This window comes from Lissotriton helveticus, chromosome 5_1 (genome assembly GCF_964261635.1).
Source record: "Lissotriton helveticus chromosome 5_1, aLisHel1.1, whole genome shotgun sequence".
NCBI classification, from domain to species: Eukaryota; Metazoa; Chordata; class Amphibia; order Caudata; family Salamandridae; genus Lissotriton; species Lissotriton helveticus.
The window spans coordinates 1,530,775,690-1,530,797,541 of record NC_136065.1 but is presented as its reverse complement, the minus strand read 5'-3'; the positions used below and the strand labels follow the sequence as shown (position 1 = coordinate 1,530,797,541).

The following is a 21,852-nucleotide window of genomic DNA, read 5'->3' as shown; positions in this document are numbered from 1 at the left end:
AGGCAAGTCTGAAATCGGTAAAATATTTGTCTTCCCTATAGACTACATCATCATAACAGCCCCCAAAGCTGCCATGAAGACATTTTCAGTTGTCATGGTTACTAGGATTATGCAACAAGGAGGGCCACATTTTGTGACCAGGTTATTTAAGTGTTCAACCCAAAAATGCAAACTATGCAGCAGTTTCGCTCGGTCTTTTATAAATCGAGCTAGAAACTATTTTGTGACATCTGCAAATTTGTCAGTTTGTGTGGCCAATGTGGAGAATCCTTAATTCTGGATTAAACGCTGCCGATAAAGATTCCCATATATATATCCACTGCCCCTTGATGTGGGCCTTTTTTTTATCAACCATTTATTCATGAAAGGTAAACTGAACCTAAATATTACAATTGAAGTCGATGCCCATTGTTAGTTGCATTTGAAGATAACTGGGTATTTACTGTGAAAAAGCAAACAAACAAGTAGTAAAAAAAAAAATGCATAACTGGGAGCATGTGTAATATGGACCTATAATGCCGTTTTTGTGTTCTGGGGACATTTACGATCCATTATGCCTTGTTTTTGATCATTTTAAGAGTTTTCTTTGGCAAGCACAAGATTTAAGTTACGGACATCTGTACAAAAATTATAAACTATATTCTTTTCCATAAAAATGTATAGCGGAGTTCAAACAGTTAAAATCCACAAAGGTATGCAGTGGTTAGAGACGCATGTGCAAAAACCTATCTGATTCATGCCTCAAGTGCAACTTATGACGAGGAATTTCGATTTACGTTTGGCTTTTTGTGCATCTGATCTACAGAGTTGGAATTTCAAATTATTTTTTTAACTGCAAGGGACACACAGGAATGAGGAAAGTCTACTGTACCAGTGCATTTTCCTTTGTGTGCTATCGGTTAAAGTGTATAAAGCGAGACTTGCAGGTGGGAATTGAGTGTCCATATCCAATGAAGCACACAAGGACAGCAGCTATCATTGGTGCTGTGGCACAAAGGGGTGGGAGGGCTCAATGCACCCTAATTATGGCTGTATTACCTTCCCGGGTAGGGGCAAGGATGGCCTCTTTATCTGCTTGATATATGGCCATTAGTGCAGCATGTTTCTGGGTATTGAATCCCCCCAAAGAACGTGTAACTTCTCGTGTCAGGCATTAGTGCCTTTCCAACAGTAGTAGCTTTCAGGAATGAGCCTTTTGAAACCATGTTATACGGACCAACCACGTCATTCCTAAACTTACTGCATTTCTCACAGAGAACAACATATATAACTGGAATGAAAAGATATGGGGCGGTGTCAACATGGGGTGTTGCCAAAGCAGTAGAAGTTGGAATCCCTTAGAACAGTTGTGGCCTATAACGAGTGAACTAGAATCCTCTCCTTGGCAGTGTGCCATCTGACCCCTATTTGGGTACCACAGTGTGCGTTGCTCTATTAGTGTATCTACACATCACACCAAACCTTCACCTGAAACAAGCCAGACATACTGGCTTGGCCAATACGCGTTAGCACTGATTTTAATTCAATATATGTTTCCTTGAGTACATATTTTAATATAGTTTTCACAGAGAATCAAATGTATTGATAAAAAAATGGATAATAATGCTAAACAAAGTATTAACTCATCCAGGTTTTGAGCCTTGAAAAAGCGACAGCGGTTGCGAAACATCAGTTGGCTGTACCACAATTCAATATTTTCATCAACTTATACAAATTTTATTTTTCTATATCTCCTCAATGGTTTGATAAACAATTACTGTGTTTATATTTTCACTTATTTAATGAATAATCAATGTATGAAATTCAAGCAGCATGAAATATCTATAACTTAACCATGAGACAGTATGAACTTAAATGGAAAGTGTGTATTTTATAGTTTGTCTATGGTAATAAATAAAAAAACTAAAAATCTTTAGTTTGGAAGTTGCTGCTGTACCATAATGGGCGTCTTATACATTTTTGTCGTTAAAATTACATTATTGTTGAATGGTAGGGTAACCATCCATTTAGAGAGCACTTGGAGTGTTCAACATGTGCTAAATTTACCTTCCTGTTATCTTGAGTTTAACTATTGTGTAAAAGTACATAAATGCGCTTCAAAATTAATAAAAGTGTACTTTTTAACACACAGAAGAAATTTCACATTAGCACTTCAGCTTGTTAGAGCGAGGATGTGGTTTAACAGCCTGTGCTGCAGACTTCGGATCTGGTGGAACCAGGTTGGAGTCTCAGCGTCCGCATCAACATCTTGTGAATTTGGGCAAATCACTTAATCTACCCGTGCCTATAATTCAGCACCTTGAGACCCTCATGTGCTGTACAAATTCTTGATTTATTTATTCTAAGTGCTCATTTTTAGGTCGCGCCTGCGATGCAGGGGCGAAAGCCCCTGCTGTCGCAAAGCGATCTATTGCAATCATTTCAGCCATTTTCCCGTTCAAGGACTAGGCAGAGACAACAGACTGTCACGAGCACGCAGCCGGCCGGGATCGGATCAGGTCACGCGCTCCGATCCCGGCCGGCTGTTCACAACACATGCACACATGCACACGCAGGCACAGGCAGGGACACACACACACAGGCAGGCACACACGCAGGCACAGGCAGGCACGCACGCAGGCACAGGCAGGCACACACGCAGGAACAGGCAGGCACACACGCAGGCACAGGCAGGCACACACAACACACACACACACACACACACACACACACAGACAGACGCACGCACACACATCCCCCTCCCCCCAACTCACCGGGCTCTTTTAGTGTGTTCCGTGTCTCTGTCTCTCGTCAGCCAGGGGGTCAGTCTCGATCCTCGATCTCCCTCCGCAGCGCTGGTCTTCACCCGGGCCCCCTCCTGGGACCCGGGACTTCAGATGCCGCAGTCCGCTTTGGCGCCGGGGCTCGGAGCGCGCATGCGCCGGCAGCCCCCGCCCTCTCACGCTCAGCCCGGGCTGCTTGCGTTTCGTAGGTGAGTGATGTCATCGCTTTGGCCAGTGGTTCCCAAACTGTGCGCCGCGGCGCCCTGGTGCGCCGTTAGAAGTAGCCAGGGGCGCCACACAGCTTGGGAAAGTGGAAAAGGTAGCAGGTTCGGATTAATATTTTAGCAATGTGGAACGTTTGTAGATTCTTTGTGGCGCCGAATAACCCATTTGGGACAGAGAGTTGTCGTTTTTTTATGACCGTGGTTTAAATCAGGAGAAGCATTTGCTATCGTTACTCATTTTTATTCCAAGTAAAATTGTTTAAAAAAAGATGCAGTACTTCGGGGTGGGGCACATTTTTATAACGCTATAGAAATAAACCTACAGCCAGAATCTTAATGTTCACAGAGGCTGTCCTAGAGCAGAAGTGTGGCTTTTATGTTTATATAAAAAACCTTTAATTTCGAACGAGGTTTTGTTGTGTGATTAAAAATAAGCCTGTGTTTATCCAGGTGTGGCACCGCAGTAAGATGAAACGAAAGCAGTCCCAGGCGGCCAGGCTGGCTCATCCAGTAGCAAAAACATATTGAGGGGGTTGCTTCACTGGTCTGGGAGGGGCTTTGATTTTCAACAAGGCTTTGTAAGGATGATCACAAGGGGAGCGCATGTCAAGGGCTCTACACATTATGATGGTTCATCTTTAGTGGGAAACATTAATGGGGACCTGAACTCTGGCCTGGCTGTTAGCGCTTTGAAAGGGAAGGGGGAAGCCAGAATGGGGGGGGGGGGGGAGATAACTCAATTTATTTGTGGTTTGGGAAGCACCCTAAGAGATAGCCAGGACTCAACAGAAAGAGACCCTCCTCCGAGATTTCTAGAAATATGTGTGCAAGTGACTGCTGTAGTCCTGTTATTGTTAATGTCTTGCATATGAATTTTATTATTTTATATGATGGAATTACATTTTTTTTTTTAAACACACACAAAACTGCTACAGGCACACCAAAGAATTGTAGCAATTCATTTTACTGTTTGTTGTTTACAGAAACAAAAGCCTCCCCAAAACACCATTTTTTTCTTAATGGACAACATCAGATGAAAGGGAAATATACATTATTCATTTCTGCGCTCCTTAGTGTTTGAATGCTGCATTTTTATCTAAAAAACAATATATTTGTAAATATTCATATTTAAAGGGTTTGGGGCCCGTGCGGACTGTATGTACAGCTTGTACCAGGCAGTACTTAAGGGAGTGCACAGCTTGACCTGACCCCAGAGGTGAATGTCAATTTGCAGTGTCTACTAAAATATACATCGTTTGTTTCACTTGATCCAGAACATCTGAATTAAAAAGAGACTGTCGTGGGGGAATTAAGAAAGCCCTCCCTGTCAGCGTCTACTCTTGAACACATCTCACTCCAACTAGGTCTCTGCTCCAAAAATACCAACACATATGTACAAACAGAGAGATGCCCCAAAACAGATGGAGGGAAAAGGAGGTCCCGAAGATCACGGAACAGGCAAAGTGAGATTAACACAGGCACCTGAAGACGCAGGAATGTTTCTCTGCACTTAGTCACTTAACACTTAAAGTTTATTATTAAACGACTGCTTTCATTTTAATTTTGATACAAATATAATTAGAATATGTTTATCGGCTTCATCCCAATTATTTTCATGAAGAGAAATTAAAGTACTTCTAAGTCCGGGCTTACATCCCCCCACCCGAAAAAAAAGTGACATAATGGGGAGCCACGGCCAAAGGCCAATAGGTACAGGGAGCCGCAGGTCAAAAAAGTTTGGGAACCACTGGCTTTGGCCATTATGTCTGAGTGTATTTTTCAAACTTATTCTAACATATATAATGTAACTCTTACGCACATTATATTTATTTGAGGATGAATCAGACTCAGATAAAGGGAACTAATATTATTTTAGCGTCTCCTGTAAGCCGACGGTAGGACGTACATTACTAATAGAAAGTGATGATGTACTTTATTACGGACTGAAAATTGCTCGTTGATCGACGAAATTAATAATTCATTATAATTTATACTATTGCATTAGATAATGCATAAGTAGGTACAAATACTATTGGGAGAACTGATTGCCTAGGTAATACGTTTCTTTCCTGTATTAGTGGGTTCTTTTTACCGTTTCAAGATGGCGCCTATTTTGTTTTCGACTTTATAAACAGCTTCTGTAATGGCGCACGGGGAGCACGCCATGTAATACAGTTAGAGACTGATACGGTGCAAACAGTTGATATTTTGCGATTAGCTCTTTATGGGATTTATTTATGCTCTACAACTAGTATCTATGACCGGTAGTTTATATTGATTTATTATTTTTTCAGGCTACGTAAACGGTACTATTGATTACGGACAATTTCCTGTGAGATTTTGAACACGGAATGGGGCTTATGGGGTTTGAATGTTAATGGATGTATTTAGGATATACACGTTATTCCTATTTTTGCATACAGGACTGACGGATAGGAGTTATTGGATCGATATTGAGTTTTCTTGTTGCTGACCTCGAATTATAGGTGAGCAATATAGGGTTGCTGTTGATAGTGGAGTATATTCGTTCTGGGGTGTATATTTACCCCCTGTTTCTATTTTCAGGTTACCTTTTGGAAATTAAATATTTATGATTTAGTCAATATTATGGAGTGAGGAATAACTGAAGAATTCGGGTGAGCATTATAGTAAGGGATATTGAGTCACCTATACTTTTTGAAGCCGAATTACTGGTGTCTTTTTAAGGGGTAGTGATACTTGATTATGAACTCAGGTGGGGTGTCACGTTGAGCCATATATTACTGATCAATGTCTAGTATCTTGTATTGACTTTGCTAGAAGGCTGATACGCTTTGATTTAATTTTTGATATACCTGCTTTGGTTATCATAAATATTTTTCAGTGTACAAGCCTAACGTCATATTGGCAAGTAGAATTTTGGGACTTCAAAATTAATAGTTTCAGAAGGTGAAATATAACTATATTTATTATATTTTATTCTTTGGTGAATTTGTGCACTGCGGTGGATCTCAGACCCTGGTGACTTGCTGTATTTTTCACTACTACCGTTATAACACTTTAGTGGTGTTGTTCTGCATTCCTTTACTTATTTCATACTCGAAACTATTGGACTAATGGAAGCTTGACTTTTTTAAGATGTTTTCACCGTTTTGTTAAAATTCTTTTGGAAGATGTATTATAATTAAATGTATGTTCTTTTGGAACTGCTGCCCTGATGAAGTCATTTGCACAGACTGGTGCATGACGAAACACGTGTTGGCTGCTTTGCTACGGATTGGATGTAGTGCACCTTTGACTTTGTTGACACTTGATTTGAAATAAATGACCATCTTGGACAAGATTTATTGGAAGATTCTTACTTTTGGACAACACCAAGCATGGACTAATTAAGCGAGATTCTTACTTTAAAAACTTTTTTACTTGTACTGACCTTGTTTATTCACCAGCTGTACCTGAGTCTTAAAATATGTCTATTATTGAATGAATACTTATATCATTTACCTTATTTGTTGCTCAGGGAGGAAAGTCCTTTTGCATGGGATTCATTACCTGTGAGTAACTGTGGAAGTGCCGGCTGTGATTTTAGCATCTATATTGCGAGGGGATTGAGTTACACAGGTACAAAAGCCACCCCGTATGCCACCGGAGAGGGGTTACTCTCCCTCCATTCAGAAGGTGCTCCGGCCTTTCTGCGACTCATTTAACATGCAGAGCCCCCACCCCCAGCATCCCTAGAAAGTGGACGCTGAGATGCTCAGGTTATGGCTAGCACCAGGGCTAGCTTCATTCTTCACAGGCCTCTCTATCTATTCAGAGTGCCCAGCTGCTTCTCTGATGTTCAACATGTCACTTAGTCAACATACAGTGCCCAGCATCCCCTGCAGCTGCCCTCTGCTGCCCAGCTCTCCCCGCAACCACTGCCCTGTGTAGAACTTTACTGCTGCAAGCATTGGGGGGAGCTATTCATCAGCCAAAAGGAGCACCCGCCCTTGAGCTTCCACCATCTCTGCTAGCACTCCTCCACCTCCCACACCCTGCTCAGCCAGCATCAAATGATTAATAAGATCTTTATATTAGAATGTGGATCACTGATTTGAGGCCACCAAAGGGTAAATATAAACAGAGTAATAGATCCATGGAGCTGCAGTAGTGTAGCTTCAACTCCTGTCTCACTGCCCAGCTTCCTGCACAGAGTGAGTGCCACTGTACAGCCTCTAAGCTCTCCAGTATCCCTGCTCGTTACAGTGCTGCAGACAGCAGAACTTCCTTGCATATAGTGAGGAATAATGGGTGAAGGTGCAAATCTTAACATGCACTAACACACACAGAGGAATTAAGTAGCATGAAAGCTCATCCTTGGGTGTGTGTGGCTGTTCACCAGTGACATGTGAAGTAACAGTAGATGTTGTAGCAAGCAGGATTGTATGCTGCATGGATAAACACTTATAAGGTCCCAAAGGCGAGACCTATTGGCTATGCCAATGCTTGTTAAACATGAAATTAGAAACATTCCTACTCCCAGCCTGGATGACAATGTCCTTAGTGAACTAAGAGCCTAGTACATTGTTATCCGTACTCCATATGTGTGCTGGTTTCTTTTTTATAAATAGAGCAACATTATAGCACATTAATCCAAAGACCAGACATTTTTGTATATTGCACATATTTAAAGGTGCTGTCATAAGTGTTAACGAAGGAAAAGAAGGCTTTGTGAACTAAAGTATTTGCCTAGGGTCACACAATTTGGTCATTCAGGGAAGTCGGGACTGATCCTAGGTTGCCTATGTTCATATACTTTGGACAAGCGGGGGAAGTCTAGATTGATGCTAGGTTTTCCGGTTTCAGGCAATGCCATTTAAAGATGGCTACTTCTTACTTGCATTTTAAACATCAAAGATTTATCGCTCAGATGCAGGCCCTATACTCTTAGCCACTATGTTTGAGGTTAGACGTCACTGTTTATAATTGGTTATCCCTCTACACTTATGAGTGTTTGTTCAAGTTACGGTTAAAAAACAATATTGCCATCCAAGGTATTTGTTGACGCTATATATGTACAAATACCCACAAAAAAAGGCACAACAAAACCAACCGCTCTGTAAAGCTAAAATTCTCACCCTCTACAATATTCATGCAAGTTTACGTATGTATATACACTGGTACCAATAAAAATTGTGGTTTAAAAAAAAGTCTGATTAGTTTTTATTTCTTGCAACACAAGGGTAGAGAGCATGTGGCAAGTAGAAGTCACATGAAAGCCCACCTTGTTTTGGGCTGCGAGGTCCATGAGGGCCTTGAGCCGAGCCCAGCATTTGGTTCGAACCTGGCTCTAGCCTTCAGTGGCTTGTCCATCTCTATGTTGTACTGTTACAACTCGGAAAATGAGATTCCAAGAACTGTAGTTGGGATGGGGAGCTTGAGATAAATAAAGGAGAACGGTTTTTAAATGTGTGGCTATCAACTGGATTGCCTCTCTAAGTTTTGCTTTCATTGGTCGGTTACTTACAGCTCTGTGTGTGTTGGAAAATAGGAGGGTATGGATTGGGTGATACGAGCAATATGATCGAAAAGTGATCTAGTTAAAGGATCCAGTGGGACTAATCAAACAGGACCATTACCACCCTCTTGTAGCCTATGGGAAAAAAAACATTTCAAAACCAAATGATCTTGGTCAGTGTCAATGTGTTTCAGCATTGCAAGGCCAGATGGTAAGTTACCCGGGCAGAAGCAGCACCCAAGCGCCCGACACTTATGTCCCGTGCTCCTTTGTGTAACCACAGGCATACACGAACAAGCCATCCCAAATTAAACTTACCATTTGATAGAGAGAAAAACACAATAAGAAATGTGTCAAACTAGTGCTGTCAAAATTACCTAGTAAGATCAGGATACTTATTTTGTTCACCCCTGAAGAACAGGAGGTAGTGTCTGTCTGCCTTAGTGCAATTCATACTTGTGACTTGCATGTTACACACACACACACACACACACACACACACACACACACACACATGCTTGCTGCAGGCACTCAACCCAATGAGCTACCCGACTGGCTAGAAGCATCATGCCATCAATCAGAATGCAGACATCATTGCATGTAAGGATTCAAATTCAGGAATCCTTTATTAAATCTATTCCTTCTTGCTACTTCTTGGTATTTGGTGGGTCACTGTTGAGTCTAGACATAAACATGGTGTAGGAGAGTAGAGTCTGCTATCCTATGGTCACCCCAAATTTATGCTTTTTGCTTCACTGGTTTTAGACTACTGAGGCTGTGGGCCTGCTAATCAGACCCCCAGCCTGCTGTTCTCTCTCTAAATTATTAATACATGTGCTATAGGTACATACCACAAATTGGAAATGGACTCCTTGTCAGCCCCTGTACCATGCACTATAGGTGCTCAGGGCATAGGTGCCACCAAGGCCTACCAGGGGCTGCAGCATATCTTTTGCCACCCCTGGCTGGTTCTTAAATGGACACAACTGGCTGATCACTCAGCTGGGGCAAGGTGGTGTAATCACCTCTTGCTTAGATATAGTATACCTATATCTAAACCTATATCTGGACACATATAAACCTGTGAGTCACTCCTATGGAAGGCCTCATCAATCCTGGAGGCAGAGTGCGTGGTTTAATGTGAGATGGAGCTCTAGCATGAGCTGAGCCTGTCTGCAGCCGTCGGGAACAAATCCCTAAGCTGTTTCAGGATAATGCCATACCATATACTCTTAAGTGCATTATAATCCTCGCGGTTATATAGCAACTTTGGTTTGGCTTTATCAAAACATGTCGTGTAAGGTGTCATACGATTTGGAATACTATCCCCTCGCCAGTTCTGGCGACGGGGATAGCATTCCACCCCTCTAGAGGGGTAAGACATGTTACTTTACTTAAATGCGGTTAATTTCTAAAAGGGCCTCAGATCCACAAAATGGATGCTTCTGCCACAGACACAAGTCTGACCCCCTGAAGCTGACCGAATCTCAGCCCAAGGGGCCTGGACAAAGGGTTTCCTGTCGCAGGGAGGTGTTACACCCCCCCAGACAGGAGATAGTGGATTGTAGCAGGGAGGTTTGAAAGAAACCAGACACTGCATGGGGAGCACAAGGCTGCCCCTTGCATAATCCGGCCAAACCGGTTCTGGGGCACTCCAGCCCTCGTGCCAATGCGGCCTGGATCAAAGGAAGGGAGTGTATCCACCCACTTCCTGGGTCCCACCCATAGGAGGGGACCTAGCAGGTAATCCAGCCCCCTAGATTGGTATAAGAATGGGAGCAGTGCCAATGCACTTCAGATTATCCTGATGAAACATAAGAAACAAAACTCTGGACCCTTCGACATCCTACTCGACGTAGAAGACTGAAGAATCTCCCTTGTGGTCAAGGAGTGACCACCCTGTGCAAACAGGCACCATCCAGCCCTCGACGTCTGCTTTGTTGCAGTTCCCGCCGGAACTCGAGCGACAGAGATCGAGATCAAGCTTGCCTGCCTTCTAACAGCCCGATCCACAGTCCCTGCAGAGCTGAGACCTGTGGAGGCGACCGGAAGCGTGGGGGCACGCCATCTTGGAAAGACCACGAGACGCTGACCGTGCAGCCCACGAGTGACCCTCGAAGCTGTACAACGGGGTTTGAGAAGCCCCAACCCTGAGCCACTCTTGCACCGAAGTTCAGTCCTCCACACTCGACGAGTGCTGCGTGGGGCCCTTCTGCTTCTTTTGGCTCAACGCGTTGGTCCGGTCACTTGCCAGCTGGCTTGTGGCCCCTGTGCCGACAAAACTTGAAATTCGACTTGCGATTCTGGTTGCTCCAGATTTGCACTCGCTCCCCTGAAAAGGAGCCCCCACTCTGACCCTCCTGGATCGAGTGAGAAGCAATCTCCCGGTTTCGCCTGGATTGCTTTTGACAAGTGTTTGCTCCAATCTTGAAGCAGACGGCGCCGACGGCGAGAACCTGCGTGGGACAGATCGTGACCCGCTCCTGGACGTCGTAGATGCCCCAGAGCCCACGTGACAGCGGAGAGAAGCTCCTCGACAACCATCTGATTGCGCCCGACATTGCCTGGTTCGTTCCTGGTTCCACCCTGGTCACTGCTGAGTGACCCAGACTCTGTCCCCTCTGCTTTCAGGTACTTTTCGACTTGAGTCCACCCTTGGACTCCACCGGACACTTCTCCTTCACCTCGCCTGCAGCCCTTTCAGCTTCAAGCACCAAGAACCTGCGTGACGAAACCCGACTCAACTTCGACCCTGTGCACCCACTTCCTGTGGTTGAGGTAACATTGCAATGCCGGTGTTCCCACACTGGTACACACCTCTAGGGTCTGTGTCTTAAGTTTTGTTCCTCTAGGTTCAGCGGAAGTGTCCTTAAACTCTATTTGTGTAACTTTTACGCACCATTGACTTAACATTGATGCATGCTTGTGCTTTCAGCACTGCACCCGAATCCCGCGGGCTTTTCCCGACTTCAGCATTGCTTGTCCGGACTGCTCCCAGCGATGCCCTAGGCCTAACCACTGATCGAATGGTCTCTCTTATACCATTTTTTTAGTACATGGTTTGAGTGGCCCCTTGGCCTCATCCAAAATTGTGCAACTTTGTATGTTATACTGTGCTTTTGATTTAACGCTTGTGCCCCTTTATTCATAAAGAATACTGGGGATTGTTTTTAGTAATAAATACATATATTTTTATAATATATACTTGTGTGGTGTCCTTTCATTTGATATTACAGGATTGTATGTGGTAAAACAGCTCGCTTAACACGACCTCTTAAGTTAAGCCTTTAAGGCTGCTTAGTCCATGCTACCCCTAGGATAGCTTGTCTAATAAGGTTGACTTACAACCAGACACCATAACGGTTGTTTGGACTGATACAAGGTGGTTCCAGAATTGGAAACATCATATATCAGGCCAACTTCTCACATTGGTGAGCAGCGGTGCGGATTTGAGCTTGCTGTTTGTTTTACCATTGCAATCTTTTTATCAAATTGAAAGATCACATCAAGTACCTTTAGGTACATATAAATCAAAAGCTTAGCATATTTAAGTTCTACTGAACTTAGTAGTTGTAGATTAAAGGGATTAGCACACCCTGACTACAACTCACTAGCAAGGTACAGTAGGGAAACACTTAGTGTAGGTAGGTGCATCACTTACACCACACTAGAGTCATGTGTGACACAGGAAAAGCCTCAGGGTCTGTTCCTGTGACAATTGACCTTACCCAGGCAACTTCCAGCTATGACAAACTAACCCACAAAGACTTGGTTGCCTTATGCATCTCAAGAGGGTTAAAAAGGGGCAGAAGTCCCACCAGTCCTTCCCTGATAGCCATTCTAGAACAGGATGACTTAGAAAAGGCAAATGCAGTTCCCTTAGAATCAGGAGATGGAGTGAACCCCCCAGCCACTGAGACCACCCCAGAGGAGGAAGATGAGGAGGTAGAAGAAGAGGAGGACTCAGCGGTAGAGGACCCTGAAGATCAGGATCAGGGGGTTAACCAGGTTGTAGTTGCCAGGCTTAACCAGGCCAACTTAAACCTACTGGGAAATGGAGAGGGCCAGCACTTCCCCAGATCCCACCAGATCATTCTCCCAGGCAACAGAAGAGTGAGATCTCCATCAGGAAACTCTCATATTTCTAGTGCCTCAAGAGAATCTCAGAGAGGTATGACTGCCTCTCAGAAGATAGAGCATAAGGCCAGGATGAGAGCTGTCAAACTCCAAATAGAGAGGGAGGAGGTAGCCCTGGCTCAAGCTAGACTTGCCTTGGCAAGAGAACAGAAGTTGTGTGGCTTAGATGCCACTGGTGGCAGCAATATTCCTAGAGAAAAAGACAGGAGCTATGATAATAGAAACCTGACACAAATTGTGGCCCCCTACAAGGAAGGGGATGACAACCACAAATGGATGACTGCTCTTGAGAGAGCCTGCATGGTACAACAGGTTACTCAGGATCAGTGGGCTGCAATTTTATGGTACTCCTTTTCAGAGAAAGGGAGGGACAGGCTCCTCACAGTTAGACCTGAGGATGCCAAAAACTACTCTGTCTTGAAGAGTGCTCTTATTGAAGGGTTTGGCCTAACCACTGAGCAATACAGGTTGTTGTTCAGAGACACCCAAAAAGCACAGACTCAAGACTGGACTGATTTTGTTGAGTGTGCCACTAAGGCTCTGGAGGGTTGGTTGCAGGGAAGTAAAGTTTCAGACTATACAGGATTGTACAATCTTATCATGAGAGAACAGATCCTTAATAGCTGTACAAACCAGCTGTTGCATCAATACCTTATTGACTCTGATCTGACCTCTCCCCAAGAATTGGGAAAGAAGGCAGACAAATGGGTCAGAACAAGGATTAAGCAGAAACCCCAGAACCAAGGTGGTGACCAGAAGAAAACAGACCAGAAGGGTGGGAATCAGAAAGATAAAGTAAAAGACCAGAAGTCTTCAGGCCCCCAAAATAGTAATAAGGAGGGTGGTTCCCAAAATGGAAACAAGAAAAAGAAGAATGATGGCCCAAAGAAACCTTGGTGTAATACCTGCAAATCAGTTTCACACTGGGGCAGTGAATGCACCAAGAAAAATCCAGTCCCCACCACTGCAGCTCCTAAAGCACCTGCACCCCCCTAGTTCAGTAAGCAGTGGTGGAACACAGCCAAAGGGTGTAGTAGGGTTAACACTGGGTACTGAAGTAGGATCTGGCCTAGTCAGAATCCCTACTCAGGCAGTTCTCCTATATGATGTGGACTTAGCTTTGTCCACTACAGTGAGTCCCAGTAACCTGGGCAAATATAGGCAGACTCCTTTAATCAATGAGAAACTGGCTCAGGCCTACAGGGACACATGTGCCAGTGTCACAATGGTGATACCTGACTTTGTGGACCCTGGACAGATTGTACTAGGTGAAAGTTACCTAGTGACCAATGCAAGCAACTCCACTACTTCCCATAGTGTGGCAGTTGTGAACTTCTCCTGGGGAGGGGTAGATGGCCTAAAGAAAGTTGTTGTGAGTGCAGACCTCCCAGTAGACTGTCTGTTAGGCAATGATCTTGAAAGCTCAGTTTGGTCAGAAGTGGAGTACAGGACTCATGCAGAAATGCTAGGGATTTCAGCACATGTCCTTGCAGTGACAAGGACTCAGGCTAAGAAGTGCCTTCCTGAACCAGTGGTGGATCTTGGAACAATAGACCAACCACAACCCAAGAGGAGAAGCAAGAGAGGAAAGGCTGAGCCTTCCACCTTGCCCCAGGTTGAGGATCAGATTTCACAGGAAACCGATTCTGCAGTCCAAGAGGAGACTGTCTCTGAGGAACTTGAACCTGACCAGGTTGAGTTTCTGGGGACAGGGGGACCCTCCAGGCCAGACCTGAGGCAGGCTCAATTAGTTTGCCCTTCACTTGAACCCCTCAGACAGCAGGCTGCTGCTGAGGCTGCAGGGAATGCCCAAGGTACCCATACTGTGTATTGGGATGATGGACTCCTTAACTCAGAGGCTAGAGACCCCAAGCCTGGCACAACCAGGAGGTTGGTTATACCTCTGAAGTTTAGGGGTTTCCTTCTCACCTTGGCCCATGATATTCCCCTTGCAGGACACTTAGGCCAGAATAAAACGTGGGACAGGCTTGTTTCACACTTTCACTGGCCTCATATGTCAGAAAATGTCAAGGAGTTTTGTCGCTCCTGTGTCACTTGCCAAGCCAGTGGTAAGTCAGGTGGCACAACAAAGGCCCCCCCTCATACCACTACCTGTGGTGGGGTACCCTTTGAAAGAGTTGGAATAGATATTGTGGGTCCCATGGATCCTCAAACAGCATCTGGGCACAGATTTATACTGGTGGTAGTGGATCATGCCACCAGGTATCCAGAAGCTATTCCCCTGAGGACCACCACAGCACCTGGGGTGGCAAAAGCCCTGTTAGCAGTTTTCTCAAGAGTGGGCTTCCCAAAGGAGGTATTATCAGACAGAGGTACTAACTTCATATCTAGCTATTTGAAAGCAATGTGGAAGGAATGTGGAGTAAACTACAAGTTTACCACACCCTATCACCCACAGTGCAATGGGCTTGTGGAGAGATTCAACAAGACCCTCAAGGGAATGATAAAAGGATTACCAGAGAAGCTTAGGCGGAAATGGGACATTATTTTACCCTGCTTGCTCTTTGCTTACAGAGAGGTCCCACAGAAGGGGGTTGCTACAGCCCTTTTGAACTTTTGTTTGGCCACCCTGTGAGGGGTCCACTATGTTTGGTGAAGGAAGGATGGGAGTTACCTCTCAAAAAGCCTAAGCTAGATGTAGTGGACTATGTACTTGGTCTCCGCTCCAGGATGGCTGAGTATATGGAGAGAGCATCCAAAAACCTGGAGGCCAGTCAAGAATTACAGAAAGCTTGGCATGACCAAAAGGCTGTTCTGGTTGAGTTCCAACCAGGGCAGAAGGTGTGGGTGTTGGAGCCAGTGGCCCCAGCAGCACTCCAGGACAAATGGACTGGACCCTACCCTATCATTGAGAAAAAGGGAGAAGTCACCTACCTGGTTGACTTTGGAACCCCTAGGAGCCCCCACAGGGTGCTCCATGTGAATCGTTTGAAAGCATTTGTGGACAGGGAGGACATGAGCTTGCTCATGGCCACAGATGGGGAACAGGAGGAAGAGAGTGACCCTCTCCCAGACCTGCTTTCTCAGAACCCTGATGATGGTTCAGTTGATGGAGTAGCCTTGGCAGGCAGCCTCACTGACCAGCAACAGATGGACTGCAGACAGGTTTTGCAAGCCCACAGACACTTGTTTTCACTCACACCCAGTCCGACTAACTGGTGCACCCATGAGGTGGACACTGGTGACAGTCTGCCTGTCAAGAATAAGATCTACAGGCAACCTGACCATGTCAGGGATTGTATCAAGGCTGAGGTGCAAAAGATGTTGGAGCTTGGAGTGATTGAGCCATCAGAGAGCCCATGGGCCAGCCCAGTAGTCCTTGTGCCAAAACCTCATACCCAAGATGGAAAGAGAGAAATGAGGTTTTGTGTGGACTACAGAGGTATCAATGCTGTCACTAGGACAGATGCACATCCCATTCCAAGAGCAGATGAGCTCATTGACAGATTGGCTTCTGCCAAGTTTCTGAGCACATTTGATTTGACAGCTGGCTACTGGCAAATCAGACTAGCTGAGGAGTCAAAAGCCAAGACCGCATTCTCTACCCCCAGTGCACATTATCAGTTTGTGGTGATGCCCTTTGGTTTGAAGAATGCACCTGCCACCTTCCAAAGGTTGGTGAATCAAGTCCTTGCTGGGTTGGATGACTTTTGTGCAGCATATCTAGATGATATTGCTATCTTTATCTCCACCTGGGAGGATCACCTGATCCACCTGAAGAAGGTTCTGGAGGTCCTGCAGAAGGCAGGCCTGACTATCAAGGCTACCAAGTGCCAGATAGGGCAGAGTAAGGTTGTGTCCCTGGGCCACCTAGTGGGTGGAGGTCAGGTTCAACCACTGGAGAGCAAAATCCAGACCATACAGGACTGGGCTCCTCCAGTTACCCAGACACAAGTCAGAGCCTTCTTGGGCCTGACTGGGTATTACAGAAAGTTTGTGAAAAACTATGGGTCCATTGTGACACCATTAAATGACTTGACATCCAAGAAGATGCCAAAAAAGGTTCAGTGGACAGTTAGCGGTCAGAAGGCATTTGATGACCTGAAGAAGGCCATGTTCTCTGCACCTATCCTGAAGAGTCCTGACTACTCCAAACAGTTCATTGTACAGACAGATGCTTCTCAGTTGGGGGTGGGAGCTGTGCCTTCACAACTTAATCAAGATGGTCAAGACCAGCCCATTGCTTTTATTAGCAGAAGGCTGACCCCCAGGGAGAAACGTTGGTCAGCCATTGAGAGGGAGGCCTTTGCTGTGGTTTGGGCCCTGAAGAAGTTGAGGTCCTACTTGTTTGGAACTCACTTCCTAGTTCAGACAGACCATAAGCCCCTCTTGTGGCTCAATCAGATGAAGGGTGAAAACCCCAAACTGCTCAGGTGGTCCATTTCCCTACAGGGGATGGACTTTACAGTGGAGCACCGCCCAGGGACTGACCATGGTAATGCAGATGGTCTCTCCAGGTACTTCCACTTAGAACATGAAGACTTATCTGGTCATGGTTAGTTTAATGTCCCTGCGTTTGGGGGGGGGGGGTGTGTAGGAGAGTAGGGTCTGCTATCCTATGGTCACCCCAAATTTTTGCTTTTTGCTTCACTGGTTTTAGACTACTGAGGCTGTGGGCCTGCTAATCAGACCCCCAGCCTGCTGTTCTCTCTCTAAATTATTAATACATGTGCTATAGGTACACACCACAAATTGGAAATGGACTCCTTGTCAGCCCCTGTACCATGCACTATAGGTGCTCAGGGCATAGGTGCCACCAAGGCCTACCAGGGGCTGCAGCATATCTTTTGCCACCCCTGGCTGGTTCTTAAATTGACACAACTGGCTGATCACTCAGCTGGGGCAAGGTGGTGTAATCACCTCTTGCTTAGATATATTATACCTATATCTAAACCTATATCTGGACACATATAAACCTGTGAGTCACTCCTATGGAAGGCCTCATCAATCCTGGAGGCAGAGTGCGTGGTTTAATGTGAGATGGAGCTCTAGCATGAGCTGAGCCTGTCTGCAGCCGTCGGGAACAAATCCCTAAGCTGTTTCAGGATAATACCATACCATATACTCTTAAGTGCATTATAATCCTCGCGGTTATATAGCAACTTTGGTTTGGCTTTATCAAAACATGTCGTGTAAGGTGTCATACGATTTGGAATACTATCCCCTCGCCAGTTCTGGCGACGGGGATAGCATTCCACCCCTCTAGAGGGGTAAGACATGTTACTTTACTTAAATGCGGTTAATTTCTAAAAGGGCCTCAGATCCACAAAATGGATGCTTCTGCCACAGACACAAGTCTGACCCCCTGAAGCTGACCGAAACTCAGCCCAAGGGGCCTGGACAAAGGGTTTCCTGTCGCAGGGAGGTGTTACACCCCCCCAGACAGGAGATAGTGGATTGTAGCAGGGAGGTTTGAAAGAAACCAGACACTGCATGGGGAGCACAAGGCTGCCCCTTGCATAATCCGGCCAAACCGGTTCTGGGGCACTCCAGCCCTCGTGCCAGTGCGGCCTGGATCAAAGGAAGGGGGTGTATCCACCCACTTCCTGGGTCCCACCCATAGGAGGGGACCTAGCAGGTAATCCAGCCCCCTAGATTGGTATAAGAATGGGAGCAGTGCCAATGCACTTCAGATTATCCTGATGAAACATAAGAAACGAAACTCTGGACCCTTCGACATCCTACTCGACGTAGAAGACTGAAGAATCTCCCTTGTGGTCAAGGAGTGACCACCCTGTGCAAACAGGCACCATCCAGCCCTCGACGTCTGCTTTGTTGCAGTTCCCGCCGGAACTCGAGCGACAGAGATCGACGAGATCAAGCTTGCCTGCCTTCTAACAGCCCGATCCACAGTCCCTGCAGAGCTGAGACCCCCTGCAGAGCTGAGACCCGTGGAGGCGACCGGAAGCGTGGGGCACGCCATCTTGGAAAGACCACGAGACGCTGACCGTGCAGCCCACGAGTGACCCTCGAAGCTGTACAACGGGGTTTGCGAAGCCCCAACCCTGAGCCACTCTTGCACCGAAGTTCAGCCCTCCACACTCGACGAGTGCTGCGTGGGGCCCTTCTGCTTCTTCTGGCTCAACGCGTTGGTCCGGTCACTTGCCAGCTGGCTTGTGGCCCCTGTGCCGACGAAACTAGAAATTCGACTTGCGATTCTGGTTGCTCCAGATTTGCACTCGCTCCCCTGAAAAGGAGCCCCCACTCTGACCCTCCTGGTTCGAGTGAGAAGCAATCTCCCGGTTTCGCGTGGATTGCTTTTGCCAAGTGTTTGCTCCAATCTTGAAGCCGACCGCGCCGACGGCGAGAGCCTGCGTGGGACAGATCGTGACCCGCTCCTGGACGTCGTAGATGCCCCAGAGCCCACGTGACAGCGGAGAGAAGCTCCTCGACAACCACCTGATTGCGCCCGACATTGCCTGGTTCCGTCCTGGTTCCACCCTGGTCACTGCTGAGTGACCCAGACTCTGTCCCCTCTGCTTTCAGGTACTTTTCGACTTGAGTCCACCCTTGGACTCCACCGGACACTTCTCCTTCACCTCGCCTGCAGCCCTTTCAGCTTCAAGCACCAAGAACCTGCGTGACGAAACCCGACTCAACTTCGACCCTGTGCACCCACTTCCTGTGGGTGAGGTAACATTGCAACGCCGGTGTTCCCACACTGGTACACACCTCTAGGGTCTGTGTCTTAAGTTTTGTTCCTCTAGGTTCAGCGGAAGTGTCCTTAAACTCTATTTGTGTAACTTTTACGCACTATTGACTTAACATTGATGCATGCTTGTGCTTTCAGCACTGCACCCGAATCCCGCGGGCTTTTCCCGACTTCAGCATTGCTTGTCCCGACTGCTCCCAGCGATTCCCTAGGCCCTAGGCCTAACCACTGATCGAATGGTCTCTTATACCATTTTTTTAGTACATGGTTTGAGTGGCCCCTTGGCCTCATCCAAAATTGTGCAACTTTGTATGTTATACTGTGCTTTTGATTTAACGCTTGTGCCCCTTTATTCATAAAGAATACTGGGGATTGTTTTTAGTAATAAATACATATATTTTTATAATATATACTTGTGTGGTGTCCTTTCATTTGATATTACAGGATTGTATGTGGTAAAACAGCTAGCTTAACACGACCTCTTAAGTTAAACCTTTAAGGCTGCTTAGTCCATGCTACCTCTAGGATAGCTTGTCTAATAAGGTTGACTTACAACCAGACACCATAAGGGTTGTTTGGACTGATACAAGGTGGTTCCAGAATTGGAAACATCATATATCAGGCCAACTTCTCACACATGGTATAGTCTGAATATACCTCCCTTCCGGTCAGTGAAATGGATTTACAGCAACCACGTACATGTCAAGGCCATTACAAGAAAGGGATAAGCCAGCTCATTAGGCCACTATACTGTTAGCACTGGGTCATATGGCTGGATTCTGGCAGGGATAACTCGCTGTGGTGTTGTTGGTTGGTCCGTATAACAATGTTGCCTTTTCATGAGATGTTCTACTCCTTTGATCTTAAGAAAGAAGTCCTGTGTGATTTTCCACTTCCATCTCTCCCCTTCCCTCTCGGTCTCCACTCCCCTACTGTTGGGGCAGCGTTAAGCAGCCAGTGAAATTTCATTTTATTGAACGGAATTATTTTCTCAACCAATAATACCATGTTGTGCCTGCAGGAGGCGCGCTGTCATTACACATACCATTCAAGATGGAACACAGTTTCTACCTAAACATGGCTGACACTTTGGTTGTACCCTTTTCCTCAAGTAGTAGTCGGGTGCTTGAAGGGATGGAAGAGGGGTACGGGGGGAAGAGGGAGGTCTTCTGTGTGCGAGCTGCATCACAAACATAAATCTTTCAGAGAGCAGTAAAATGAGTGCTTTCAAACTGGTGAATGAAATACCTTTTTATATGAGTAATTGCAAAGTGTGTTGATTTAGTGCCAGCCTAACGTGCTGTAAAGTGATTCATCTTTCTGCCCCACTCCCTTGTTTTTCCTTTAAACTAGTTTGGATGGCGGGGAGCTTTTCAGTCGGATCCAAGACCGAGGTGACCAGGCCTTCACAGAAAGAGGTAACGTGCACCATTGCCTTAAGATTCTGCCCAATACTTCTCGCTTTTCTAACGTGGAAGTTCTGCAAACTGTGATTTGTTTGTACCGAAAGAGGTTTATAATCTTTTGGGTTGCGCTATAAGGTTTGCTGGTCTGGTGGACTTAAGGTCGCTTCCGCCAGCCTCTCTACAAGAAAGATTCAGGCGGAAGCGCTGTCTTTTCAGTCGTGGTGAAACCTATATCTCACAAGCTCTCCTGTCTCCCCTACAGAGGCATCTGACATCATGAAGAGCATCGGCGAAGCGATACAGTATTTGCACTCCATCAACATCGCACACAGAGATGTCAAGGTAGGCCCTAGAGGCGGGTAGTTTCCTGGGTAGGCTTATTTTAGGGGGTGGCGGACAGTAGTGTGCAAATCCATCTTTCCCCTGTATCATTCTTGGGCCATCTTGGATGGATGGATGGATAAAATGCGTCTGTGGGCTAGCTTCCTTCCAGTGTTACCAAGGCTAGGATGCGAAATGGCTAGGTTTTTGACTCGCTCTCTGGTGTTTGGTGGAAGAGTCATTCCCTTGAGAACTGTATTGGCACTTTGTAGGCCCCATTGTATAGCTTTATGGTGGAAGAGGTGAATACTGCATCTCGTCCCTTGAATGACATTACACTTCTGGGATAGTTCCAGGAATATCCAGAGGCAAATACTGCAGAGTTTTCTGGCGGTCCCTCATAGTCAGAGACTGAGTATACTCCAGGTACACTCGCGCACTGCAGTTCCCAGGCTGTACTGAGATGAGTGTTCTCTGGTCAAATGGTCAGTTTAAAGTCTCCTTCTAGGATTTTCAGCTATCTGTTGCATCTTTCGTTTGACTAAACTCTCTCTCTCTCTAGTCCTCAGCATGGTTGCTGAGGCACTCTCCTCCCGCTACACCCACCCCCATTCACAGTTACTTTTTCAAGTAATGACCCACTTAGTGGGGCTTCCTTCTGGTGTCTGACCTCTTTTGGTAATGTGGTGAATGGGGTGTCTGAGATCTAGTCATTCGCCACTTCCTGTCCCGTTTAGTGGCAGATGACTGGTTTTTACGTGTGCTGGAGTGCTGATCTGTGCAGCAGAAAATGTCAATTTCTCCGCATAACCCCAAGATGATGTGCTTGCAACATGAGGTGTGTTGCGTT

The 21,852-nt window shown here is 45.9% G+C and overlaps 1 protein-coding gene across 1 annotated transcript in view; it reads left to right on the top strand.

Moving 5' to 3' along the window:
- Positions 1–21,852, top strand: part of MAPKAPK2 (MAPK activated protein kinase 2) — a 246,776-nt gene that overhangs the window by 193,148 nt on the left and 31,776 nt on the right. The window contains exons 3-4 of the mRNA XM_078644565.1: positions 20,629–20,693; positions 20,944–21,023. Coding sequence (XP_078500691.1) covers positions 20,629–20,693; positions 20,944–21,023 — 145 coding nt within the window. The remainder of the gene's footprint in view (positions 1–20,628; positions 20,694–20,943; positions 21,024–21,852) is intronic.